At 41.5% G+C, this 12,775-nt stretch overlaps 1 protein-coding gene across 1 annotated transcript; it reads left to right on the top strand.

Annotated features, from left to right (window-relative positions):
• Positions 1-1,279: 1,279 nt before the first annotated feature.
• On the top strand, positions 1,280-8,233 carry LOC145402841 (uncharacterized). The gene is made up of 3 exons (XM_080274754.1): positions 1,280-1,287; positions 7,611-7,769; positions 8,074-8,233. Exons 1-3 carry the CDS (start codon positions 1,280-1,282, stop codon positions 8,231-8,233), a joined length of 327 nt encoding a protein of 108 aa, XP_080130880.1.
• The last annotated feature ends 4,542 nt before the right edge of the window (positions 8,234-12,775 follow it).

Below are 12,775 nucleotides of genomic sequence, written 5' to 3'. Positions count from 1 at the left end.
GTCAGGCTGCTGGCCCCTTTTAGTCCCATCCATTTGATATTTAAGGTTTTGTAATGCCTTCATTACCAGTACACTGCTGATCATGATTTTATATACTATTTTAAGGTTTTACTTTCTTTCATATCATACTTTTTCTTATTACAAGAAAGTGTAAAATCTCTTCTTGTGCTCACTCCATTGGTAGCTGAGCTGGATGTGGAGAACGTGCAGCTGTTCTCTGTCGAGGAGGTTAAGGAGGAGAAGGAGGAGGAGGACAGGGGAGCGGGCGAAAGTGGAGATGAAAAGCATTATAGAAACTGGTTACAAGTACCTATAAAAAAATATGGAGGTCGCTTTACATATATTTGTCTGCGGTTGCTGTTAGATTTTCCTGCTGTGTAGTGGGGCTGTACAGTTTTCCTTTGTTTGTCATCGTCGTATTGCATTAATCATTTAGTAATACTTTGATATCAATTTAGAATCAAATGCCAGATTCATAATGCTCAAGTAAGGTCCTCAGCAAATCGTGTGCCATTTAGTTACATTTTTTCCAGGTCTGCTGATCATTAACTTGACGATATAAAAATGTATGCTATCTACACAGCCTCCAACTTTGATTTGAATGCTCTAAATATCGCGTAGGGTATAGTTTGAATTCTTACTGTGCGAAACACCTTAGGAACGTATAGCGCCATTAGTACAACTGTTAACTGATCTGAAACTGAATTAGCACACAGAGGGGTTCCCCCTCCCTCCAGAGCAGTGATTGGCCCATCATGGTTGCCCCGTTTGTGGAGACCTTGACATGGCACTGATAACAGCATCTGATATGGTGCTTACTGTTTGATGTGGAAGAGTGTATAGGAGCTGCCAAGTCTGTCAGACACGCCTAAGGATTTTCACATTCAAAGTGACTAATTGAAGCTCCCTTAAGATTTCCCCACACAACGTTCTTCACACCACGAAATTACACATGGTACTTCACTATAGCGAAATTCACTATGATCTGGCATCCACTCTTATGTATTACTTGTGTGCTTTATTTCCCAGGCGGTGTGGGCTAAGACAGAGGAGGTTGGGTGTGGTGCCACGTATTACAACCCGTTTAGTGATGCAGGTGGCAGCAGTTGGGTGTACGTGTGTCACTACGGACCAGCAGGCAACGTACCAGGCCAGCCCATATACCAAGTGGGTCCAGAGGCCAGCCAGTGTGATGCGGGCACGTCCAAGTCAGCCGAGTATCCCGCACTGTGTCAGAGGGACTATTGAGGCACCAGATAAGGAACCATGAGTAAGGAACATGGGCAGGTAACACAGGGCGGTCCATAAACAGTACTCCACTACAAACTCACATAGCAGTATTTTCTGTGTTGCGAGGACGGCTCATTCGGTCAGTTCGTGGTTGGTTGTGACAGTGGGAGTCTGTAATGAACGAACGATGCAAGAGAGATACCGATAACACTAGCTGAACCGTCCCCACAAAACACGAGATATCGCACGGCGGAATAGAAGTGAAGCGTTATACATGGAGCACCCTGTATATCGATCCAACTGAGAGTCAATCATCAAATTTGTACATAATTTTCTGGAAAGATTAATGGATTCCAGTGAAGACTTCCGAAAGACAGTGCTCACTGTCTTTCTATAGCAATGCGGTGGATCAATATTTATCTCCGCATTTGTACGTGAGAGATTGGCAGACACAGTAGAGATGAACAACGTACGAGATAAAGAAGAGTTAAGAAGATGCGTAAGAAATAAGCAGAGACGAATGTAGTTTCAAACGGATGAGGAAGGGACAAGATATGAAAAGGATGATTAAGATGCTGTAGTTAAGAGATATGTGGTGGCTGATAGGATGAGCAGACTACACCCCTAAAAACAAAGAAGAAGAAGAAAAAGAAAGAAGCAAGACGTATCATGGTATAGCAGTTTGATGGTTGTGGAAGTGATCAGGTCCCTCAGACACAGGTGGATGTATTATGTTTGTACCTCATATTATAAAAGCTCCTTTAATGTGCAGTTATGTGTATTTTTAGAGTACAAATAAACATCACGAAAATTATTTGCACCATCATCACTGTGTGGCCTATATATAACAATGCTTCGTCCACGTTTCATAATGCTTAGCACTCTATGCAGCACAATGCTTTTTTCAAAGAAATACGAATATATATATATATATATATATATATATATATATATATATATATATATATATATATATATATATATATATATATATATATATATGACTAAAGATGCATGGAGAAGGTCCGTTTCTGTTTGTAACTGATGTGTTTCCCTCATAAATCTTTTATCCAAATGTGCGCATCATTTTTCCACATAAGAGATGGATATTTTCTTGAGTGCGATGTTTTAAAGGGAGGAGGATGTGACGAGGCAGAGAAGAGATGAACTGGATATACAAAATGAAGATGGACACTGTACGTATGGACAACGAACACGATGCGAGGCAGATAAGAGATGAGTTAGAGAAGGATAACAGGGACGGACATAATAGGAATGAAAAACAAAAGGGCGATGATAAAGATAGTGAGTTGATGTGTGAGGACTGAAGAAAGGACGTGAAAGACAAGATATAAGTTTGATAAGCAAAATAGGGATGGACATTGTAGGGACAGATAAAGGACAAAATATATAAATAAAGATTTTGTGGTGTAAGAGTAATGATCGAGGGACGAGAGAGGAGATGAATGAGATAAGAGATTTAGAGATGGACACTGTAGGGATAGAATAAGGACAAAAATAAAGACAGCGAGTGTGGTGTGTGAGAGACTATTAAGGAAAGGATGAGACAGAGAAGAGATGAGTAAGATAAGGAAAACAAACGGACATTGTACGGATGAGAAAAGGACAAGATAAACAAAGATAGATGGAGTCGAGGACGTACTCATTGGCCAAGCGTTCAGTGATGTAGGTGCATTGTGTGCCTTGGTAAGAAAATGCTCTGGTAAGGTGAAGGGAATGAGTGTAGATATTTATGCCTATGAGGTGCAGTCAGGATTCTGAGGGCTTGAATGATGAAGGAATGAGAGTGTGGCCCATTCATCTGAGCAGACTTTTGATAGTTCTCGTTGTATCAGATTCTTTTGCTTGCTCTCTAAATCCTACTCACCACATTCTTAGGGGGGGAAGGAAATCTGGATGATGATGATGATGATGATGATTTTTCGGCTACATGGCTGCGTTTTGGCAGCAGACAGGGCTGTTGACATTATTTCTTTAGTACATTTGACTGTTAATGCTGACTGTTGTGCAGTATTCTCAGTGACAGACTTCATATGAGCTGTCTTAACACTGGCTTCCTTAATGCATTAGGCGGTGTGATGTTTGACCCTTTCACATCTGCACACGTATAAAACCATATTATGACCTCTGATATTCTGAACTATGGCATCTTGGACACACTACACTACCAGTTTCAACAACCTGGATTGTCTCGCTGGTACGGTGGCATACACGGTGCTTCAAAAAATGTCAACACTTTTATGGAACTTTTATATTTCTTACTTTCCTATGCAGTTGATTGAAATGGCAAATAAGACTGAATTTCGAGTACTTGAGTCTTTGAAGGCACAGCACAAATTTGTTATTCAGTACAGATTTGGTACATTGTCGGTTCAGTTTTATTACAAACGTTAGGTCCATGTAAACTTAACATTTTTTGAAGCGCCCTGTATCATAATCAAATGAAGGCGTGTATACCTGACAAAACACACACACACACACACACACACACACACACATTATGTTTTCTAGTAGGAACAGACATGTTGCTGTATCTGGATTGCATTTCCTAGTTTTCGTGGCAGATTATGTTCTTGTACTCGTTTCACTTAACATTTTCACACATTGTTCACTGGACCATAGGAATCTCATTGATATGTCTTGATTTTATTTACGTCGTCAACTTCTCTATGAAGCACAATCCCCCTTAATCTATCATTGAATTTTTGTTTCAGGGTAAAGAAATTAGTTTCCCATTTAAGATGAAGTTGTCAAGCATCTTCAGGTGGTAATTTTGCGCTGAAACAAGATGCAAGAATCCAATCACAACATGAATAATTATATATATATCTATATATATATATATATATATCAATCATTTCCTGTGGCACCGCACGGGATGCATAGGGCCTCAATGAACTCTCTCCACCAATATTTGTCTCTTGCCATCTCCTTCAGGTCCCACCAACACTCCTCTCCTGCTTCTTTTTTCATTGTCCTCAACCAGGTTTCCCTCGGCCTACCTCTACCTCTTCTTCCTCTAGCAATCCACTCTGGCACATCCTGTATTAAACAACCTTCTTTTCTGTATATGAGCCCCAGCCACTTCCAACAAGACAGTCTCACATATTCATTAACTGGTTCCACTCTCGTAATATCCCTTACTCTTTCATTTGTAACTCTGTCTTGCCACTTTACCCCAAGAATCCTTTTCAGTATTTTATTCTCAAATCCTAATACTTTCTGATCTGTTGCAATTGTACTGTACCATGACTCATGCCCGTAAATTAAAATTGGTCTAACCATGGACTTGTAAATTTTCACTTTAGTATGTACCGAAAGCATATTATTATTCCAAACAGAATTCAACATTCCAACAGCTCGCCAAGCCTGTCTAATCCTCTCCTCAATTTCATTGTTTAATGATCCATTAGATGATACAATCGTTCCCAGATATTTAAAGTTTTCTACATTCTTCACCACATTATTCCCAATTACACAATCGATTTGGTTCTCCACGTTCATATTAATAATTTCAGTCTTTCCACAATTTATTACCAATCCCACTTTTTCTCCTTTCTCCACCAGACAATCAAGCACCCTCTGCATCTCGTAAATACATCCGCGAATCAGTACAATATCATCAGCATAGTCCAAATCCATCAGCTTCTTATTTTCTTTCCAGTTAATTCCTGCACCTGTTCTCCTTACAACCTTTTTCATAACATAATCCACAACCAAAACAAACAACAATGGCGAAAGAACTCCTCCTTGAATCACTCCTGACCTAACTGGAAATGGATCACTCAAAGAACCACCCACCATTACCTAACAAAAAGTACCTTCATGCTGGCTTCTAATAATATTTACAAACTTTTCTGGTATACCATAGAATCTCATAATTTTCAACATAGCTCCACGTGAAACACTATCAAACGCCTTTTCAAAATCCACAAAACACATGTTAAGTGGCATTTTCATCTCATTAGCTTGTTGCATTAGATGCCTTACAATAAAAATCTGATCACTACAACCTCGACCCTTTCTAAATCCCGCTTGTTCTTCTCTTAAAATTTTATCAATTACTGGCTCTATTCTGTTCAACAAGATTTTGGAAAAGACTTTTGCAACTACAGGTGTCAGTTATCCCCCTCCAATCGCCACACACACTTAAATCTCCCTTTTTTGGTATTTTTATAATCACTCCATTTTTCCACTCTTCTGGAATTCCACCATTATCCCAAGCCACATTAAAAAGTTTCAAAAGCGCATTCATCAACTCGTCATTTTCCACCTTAAGCATTTCAGGGAATATTCCATCGTCACCTGGAGCCTTAAAATTCTTTAACTCCTTTATAGATTTTGCTACCTCTTCCAAAGTTGTATACCCTGTTTCTATCTGCAAATCTCTCTCGACTGGCAAAATGTCCTCTTCAGCTGGGATTGGTCTATTTAGAACAGATTCAAAGTGCTCTGTCCACCTTCCTTTTATATCCAAATCTTTAGTCATCAAATTACCATTTCTATCTCTTACAGGTATTTCCTTCCTTCTCTTTTCAGTCCCAGTTAACTCCTTTATGGCCTGATACGCTGCTCTTGTGCTCTGACCGTCATTTTTACTTAATTTAATTTCTGTCTCTGTCGCCTTTTCATCATATAGTCTCCTCTTATCACGTCTAACGAGTCTTTTTACTTCAGAATGTAAACTCCAGTACTTTGCTCTAAGTACTTCAACTACCTGGTCATCAACATGTTGTTCTTCACTTCTTAACTTAGCTTCTTTCCTTTTCTGAATTACATTCCATGTTTCATCTGACATCCACTTTTTCCTTCTCGCTTTTCCCTTTTTCTTAATAGTAACCTTAGCACTCTCATGCAAAACCTCTTTTACCTCTCTCCACATTTGATTAATATCATTGTCTTCAGATTCCATCAAAGTCTGCAGGACTAGAAACCTGTTTCTACATTCGCACCGAAACTTTTCCCTCGTGCTCTCATCACTTCTCAGCTCATCAAAATCATAATTATTACCTCCTGTACAATTACCATTAACGTTTCTCTTAAGTTTTATTTTAATCTTTGACACAACAAGTTGATGATCACTACCTATATCTGCCCCCCCTCCTTACGCAAACATCTTGCAAATAACTCCTATGCCTTCTGCTAATTGCAATGTGGTCAATCTGGTTACAATATTTACCACATGGTGAAATCCAAGTAGTCTTACGTATTTTTCTATGCTCAAAGATAGTTCCACCAATGATAAGGTCATTTGCCAAACAAAAGCTTGCAAGTCGCACCCCATTTTCATTTCTTATACCAACACCCTCCTTACCCATACAATCTTCAAAGCCATCCCTACTACTGCCAACAATCGCATTAAAATCACCAATGCAAACTAACACATCATGTCTTGCCACTCTATTCACTACATCCTGCAGCTTCTCATAAAAGTCATCCTTCATTTCATCAGCAGCCTCATTTGTCGGAGCGTACCCTACAACCATACTGATATTACCATGGTCAGATTTTAAGCGAGCATAAAGCAAGCGCTCATTAATTGGTTCAAACTCACATAGTGCCTTACAAGCATCTCTACTCAGCAGTAAGCCTACTCCTTGGTAATGATTTCCATCACTCCTACCAGAAACCAACATAGTAATACCATCTTCCAAATTCATTTTATCAACTCCAAGCAACCTCGTTTCTGTAAGAGCACAAATATCCATCTTGTATTCCTTGAACACTGAAATAAGTTCTTCCATTTTACCAGCCTGATTGAGAGTTCGAACATTCCAGTTTCCTATTCTTAAGGTTCTTTTTGGATTTATGAACTTATTTTTACACCGTGGGATTCTTAGCACCCCTGCCCACTTAAGGGCTGCACGGAACTGAGGGCCATTGCTTCGTCACCAGAGTTCATCAAGATTTCTTAGGCAGTAAAATATTTTACCCTGAAGCCAATGCCAGTGACTCGCAGGAACCAGACAGTGGAGAGAGGAAATTAACTAAATGAAAGTAAAATGCAGAGGGTTTGGACAGACAAAGTACAAGGGAAAGAAAGAGAGCAAAAAGAATGTAGATAAAAGTGTCCCTTTTAGTCGCCTCTTACGACAAGCAGGGATTACTGGGGAAGTATTCTATCCCCCCTTCCCTATATATATATATATATATATATATATATATATATATATATATATATATATATATATATATATATATATATATATATATATATATATATAATATTCTGGAGCAAAGGGTCTTAACCTGGGGGGCGCGCCTCCATACCGAGGCGTGAGTAAATTCCAGGGAGGGCGCGAGCCCGGGGGAAAAAGTAGGAATTTCTCTAATTATATTTGTAATTCTCTTAACAACAGCATGGCCAGTATCAAGATGATTATAAATGAAATACAAAAAATGCTTGGATGGCTTTATGAACTAAGAGAAGTAGTAGCAATATTTCTGGATTCACAGCAGAAGGCAGATCTCCATGACAAGTTCCACCTGAAGGCTTTCTACTATCTCTACCTTACCCGGTGAACATCTTCGAAAGGCTCAATGCAATCAACCTTACACTATAAGGGAAAAACATCAACATAATCATGCACCACGACACCATTTGAACCTTCATGGCCGAACTCGACCTCTGGAAATGTCGAATTCAGGATGGAAATACAGCCAGTTTTAGTAACTTGGATTCTGCTCTCATTCACAGTTACCTTGATTCTGAGTTAAAAACAAAACAAACCAAATAATCATTCATCTGACTGACTTGAAAGAAGAATTAATCAGATACTTCCCAAACATAGTTGATAAGCGTGAAGCCTGGAAATTCATCAGAAACTCATTTCAATGTGAAGTAGCTGATGTTTCGGATGAAGTCCAAGAGGAGTTTCTTGAGTTAAAGTTCAACGCCTCAGCTGAAGAAGACTTCAGAGAACTGGATCTTGAGACGTTCTGGGTCAAGTACCTTCCTGTGTACCCTCTGGTCTCACATTAAGTTCTTCGAATTCTGACAATGTTTGGATCCAAGTATCTTTGTGAAGCTGTATTTTCCACGTTCGTTGCCGTCAAGACCAAGTAAAGAAAACGGCTGAACGTTAAAAGGGACTTACGTTGTGCACCTTCTGGCATTCGACCACGCATTCAAGATCTTGTAGCTAAGAAGCAGTGTCAAATATCTCATTCAATTAGCAAGACAGTAACCTCATTAAATATGCTGGGTATATTGTCTGCACAGACTTCATGTTCAGTAAAAAGACTAAAAACACCCATTTATTCAGTTTCTCCTTAAAATCTGGGAGGGAATTTTATCAATTTGGTTGCAGATGCTAGGGGCGGCGTGGAGGGAAGGACCAACTACTAGAGGGGGCGAGGTAGTAAAAAAGTTAAGAACCACTGTTCTAGAGTCTGTTTTTATCTGACGGAATTATACAGCTTTAAAAACTCAAATCCCATGTCCTCGTGGTATAAAATTCAAGGAGCTTTAACTATGTTTTAGGAATGAGTCTCTGCTTACTGGTCAGATCAACTCTCCAGTCTGACTATTTTTGGCTGTCAACAGTGCTGGCAAGGTTTGGGACCTCTGTCAAGTTGGAATAAATGCACCGATATTTGGTGGAACATTAAACATTCTCCTCCATTCTCTCTTTGTCAATGATGGTTAGAAATGTGTCTATGGATCCTGTGCCAAGATGTGAGATTTATGGCATGGTAATTATTGTCGAATCTTTTAGGCTATATCTCAGCATATATTCTATCGTTTTTTTTTTTTTTTTTTACCACTGAAGAACCTTGTCGAGTTATTTATGTCACTTTCCTGCACAGCACCTGATTTTTCCGTTGTCATTGTCGTCGTCGTCATCATCGTTATTGTTGTTGTTCTTGTCTCCAGCTCATCCGAAACGTGAACCCGGTGGACTGAAGGCTTAAATTGCTCTTCTCCTGTAGCCCTCTATCCTCTTTTCGGGGAATAGGGAGGAAGTTGAGGGATGTTTGTACAACCGAGTAACTCCGCCACACGGCCAAATCGGTGCCGCCACGCGAAGACGTTCCTCCCCATCAGTGTCATGAATCGTTAATGTATTTCATCAAAGGCAGTCTACGAGTACACCCACCTGGCGCCATGAATAAATCAAGTGGTGGTAATAGGAATGACATGCAGAAGACGTCATTGTTTCTGGCTTTCCGGGTACATGGACCACGGCTGTAGATGTAATGAAAGGTTATGTATTCCTTCATGGTGCTGGAGAGGGACGCCTTCATGTGGAGGTACAGATATAAACAGGCGGATCCCTTGCCCTCCCAATCCACCCCCCGAAAAAATGATGGTGAGGGGCAGGGAAACGGCAATTTCAGCCTTCGGTCAACTTGGTTTAAGGTTCAGATGAACTTAGGTCCACAACAAAAACAACACTTATTGTTAGTGTTTCCGTGTCATTGATTGTTTCCAACACTTCATCAACGGGTATTCTGAGGGAGAATATAATAGACCGGTGGAGAGAAGGTAAGAATGTGGGGACAAGCCATGAGAAGCTCAGCCTTGGTGCCAATCTCCCTAGGCCTTTGAGCCAGTGGTGGGCTATTCGCTTAATATTCTGGGATACAAGGCCACTGTATCGTCCAGGTCAGCACAGCAACCTCCCTTAGGTGTCACCTGGGCATTCACTTCATCCACAATACCACAAATGGATGGTCGGACACCTGAATCAAATGGTGCCAACTGGTCCCATCAGGATTCGAACCCTGGCGTTGTTGGTCGGTAGTTTCATGACTATCGATGCTAACCACCGGGCCACCACGGGGGGGGGGGGGCAGGAATAGCATCGCATCACAAGAAGGGTCAGCTGTACTGGGTAATTATATATTTAATTAGTGCCTCGCCTGCATCCCACAGTGTTTTGCTCCTGACCCTGGCCATACAGAAGTGCTTAGTAGCTAGAATGATTGAATTCGTGTAGTAATAGCAAGAACGAAATGGAGAGAGAGAGAGAGAGAGAGAGAAAGCGCAGTTGTGATGGGTGTTTATATATTCTACACTGCCCACCTTACATCACACAACATTCTATCTGTTGTCAATAATCCCGTAAGGGGTGGCCACAAATAAATCTCCTACACGTCTGTTAATTGGTTCTCTGCCATGTGCCTGCCCTTCCTCCTCCAACTCAACCCCCTCCCCCTCCACCATATATCTCTCCACTTCATACCGACACTTGTGTTTATAACTCGATACTCTCTCCGCCCATACCATTAAGATTTGAATATATGCCGAGTCTTATAGGCAATTACTGTGATAAAGAATAACATAATGCCAATAGTTTTAGCAACTAAGTAATTCCTTAATACGGGAGCTCTCTCTCTCTCTCTCTCTCTCTCTCTCTCTCTCTCAAACTGAACCTAATCGACTGGTATTACCAAGAATGATATACTGACATTAAATTCGTTCACTCTAACGTGGCCGAAATTTTCGTCCTTTTGCAACCTGTTTCATTAAAGCCTCTGACTACAGGTTAATAAAGACACATACAGATAGACAGATAGATAGACAGGCAGATAGGTAGATAGACAGATAGATAGACAGGCAGATAGGCAGATAGACAGATAGACAAAGACACGGATAGCTAGCGCAGTCTACATCAAACCCCACCCCTTCGAAATATGTCTCCAAAGCCGCATAAAATCGTCCGTACGTAGCAAGGGAAAAAAATGAATACGTGTCAGGGATGAGTTAATTCGTGAGAATAAATGACTATCGATGTGCGTAGGCTCTTGATAACAGCGCAGGAGCAAGAGTGAAGTCAGCAGTAAGTATATTTATGAAGCGTGCGGGAGAAGGGCTGCATGACAAGATTCTTTCAATTACTCGTTGGACTTGCTACGAGTAATGATTCCGTGTACACTGGCGCTCTGGATTGACGTGCTCTTCGCCTCACTTGCACATACCGCCACTACGGCTTTGTCTATTATGGTCGGAAATGAGTTGTTTCATCGGCCTGACCCACATCCACTGGCGTTTGTAAGAGGTATTGTGGAGGTGGCTGAAGGGCCGCTGAGTGACCAGTGGATAGTTCTCCTGGTTGACTCTTCCATCGAGCAAGTATTTCCTGTCCTTCCACTACTACGGGAGCTACATCACGCTGACAACGTTCATCCACTGTTTTTATCCTACCCAGTAGTTCAGAATGCATGGCAAGAGCAGCTGCCACTCTCGTCTATCTGCAGTGGCCAATGTGTTGTGCTTTTACTGACTGGTGCGTTCCCTGAATGGCTGCAAGAGGCAGGGGACGCTTGGGCCCCAGTCACCATGCTTGTTGTCAATGTAAACACGTCCTGGGATGCCGCTGCTCTAATGGAATGGCAACAGATTCAGAAAGCTATATCCCTTGCCCTCATGCAAAGTGTTTCACGTCACAAATCCCTTCCTCCTCGCGTCTTCACCTCCACTCCCTTCTCTAAAACTTACAAAGGAAAACGACGCTTTAGGACTACAATGGGGCCGTGGAATAGAACTAGATTTGCTTTGAGAGGGGACCTGTTCCCTGACCGATTCCAGACGTTTGACGGTGAGGTATTGCAGGTGGCCAGCGATATGGATGACTTTCCACTTGTTTATGGGGACGTGAAAGCTGCCCAAGGCACAAATGTCATGATCCTAGAGAGTCTTGGGTCCTGGCTGAACTTTACATTTACCTTACAGCTCAGGGCCAAGGACAAGAAGTGGGGTAAGTTTGTGAACGGCACTTGGACAGGCCTTCTGGGGGAAGTACACAGAAGGGAGAAGAACCTGACCATCAACTACTTCACCGTTGTTGAAGAGCGCCTCAAAAACTTCGACAGCACAGCCCCCTACTTCTACGAGGGGTTCGGGTTCGCCCTCCGTGTACCCATTCCTCTGCCTGCCTGGCTGAGTCTAACCTACCCATTCCAACCCCTGGTGTGGGCCAGCGTCCTTGGAGCTCTTCTGGTCGTCATCCCAGCACTCCATCTTGTGAACCGATTTGCATCCGCTGCTCCACAGATTTCACTTCAAGACGCTGCCGTCATCGTCTGCAGGGTATAATATTGACCAAGTGGTTCCAGTAATTTGTTCCTCCTCCTCTTCCTCTTCCTCCTGCTCCTCCTCCTCTTCCTCCTCCTCCTCCTCTTCCACCTCCTCCTCCTCCTCTTCCACCTCCTCCTCCTCCTCTTCTTCCTTGTCATCATCATCATCATTACCCAGCCTTTTTCTCCAGCCAAAGATGCGGTTTGGTAAAGTCTAGAAAGCAAGAGAGAGAAAACTATGATAATGGGAGAACTAATCGGTAATATGTTCATGGAAATGGGCCACACACTCACCAATCAAGCCCTCGGAATCCTGATTCTACCTTTAACTTTTCTGTATTGTTGCCAGTTTACTTTTTTTTTTTTTAAGTGTTACTTATTTCATATATTCATTTGCAGTTGTATCGTTTATATCCATCCATTTTTTTTGCAGTGTTACAAAACTATCAATTGCAACCATGCATTTAACAGTTAGGGTCAGATCCAATTTTGGAAAGCCGTG

This window comes from Coenobita brevimanus, chromosome 59 (genome assembly GCF_032717465.1).
Source record: "Coenobita brevimanus isolate Jiangsu-jjx chromosome 59, ASM3271746v2, whole genome shotgun sequence".
Lineage (NCBI taxonomy): Eukaryota > Metazoa > Arthropoda > Malacostraca > Decapoda > Coenobitidae > Coenobita > Coenobita brevimanus.
This window is presented reverse-complemented; position numbering and strand designations above follow the sequence as displayed.

Excerpts from the sequence above, each read along its gene's own strand:
- LOC145402841 (XM_080274754.1), top strand. Across the intron at positions 7,770-8,073 it reads TACTATCTCTACCTTACCCG|AAACTCATTTCAATGTGAAG; the intron begins GTGAACATCTTC and ends GAAATTCATCAG.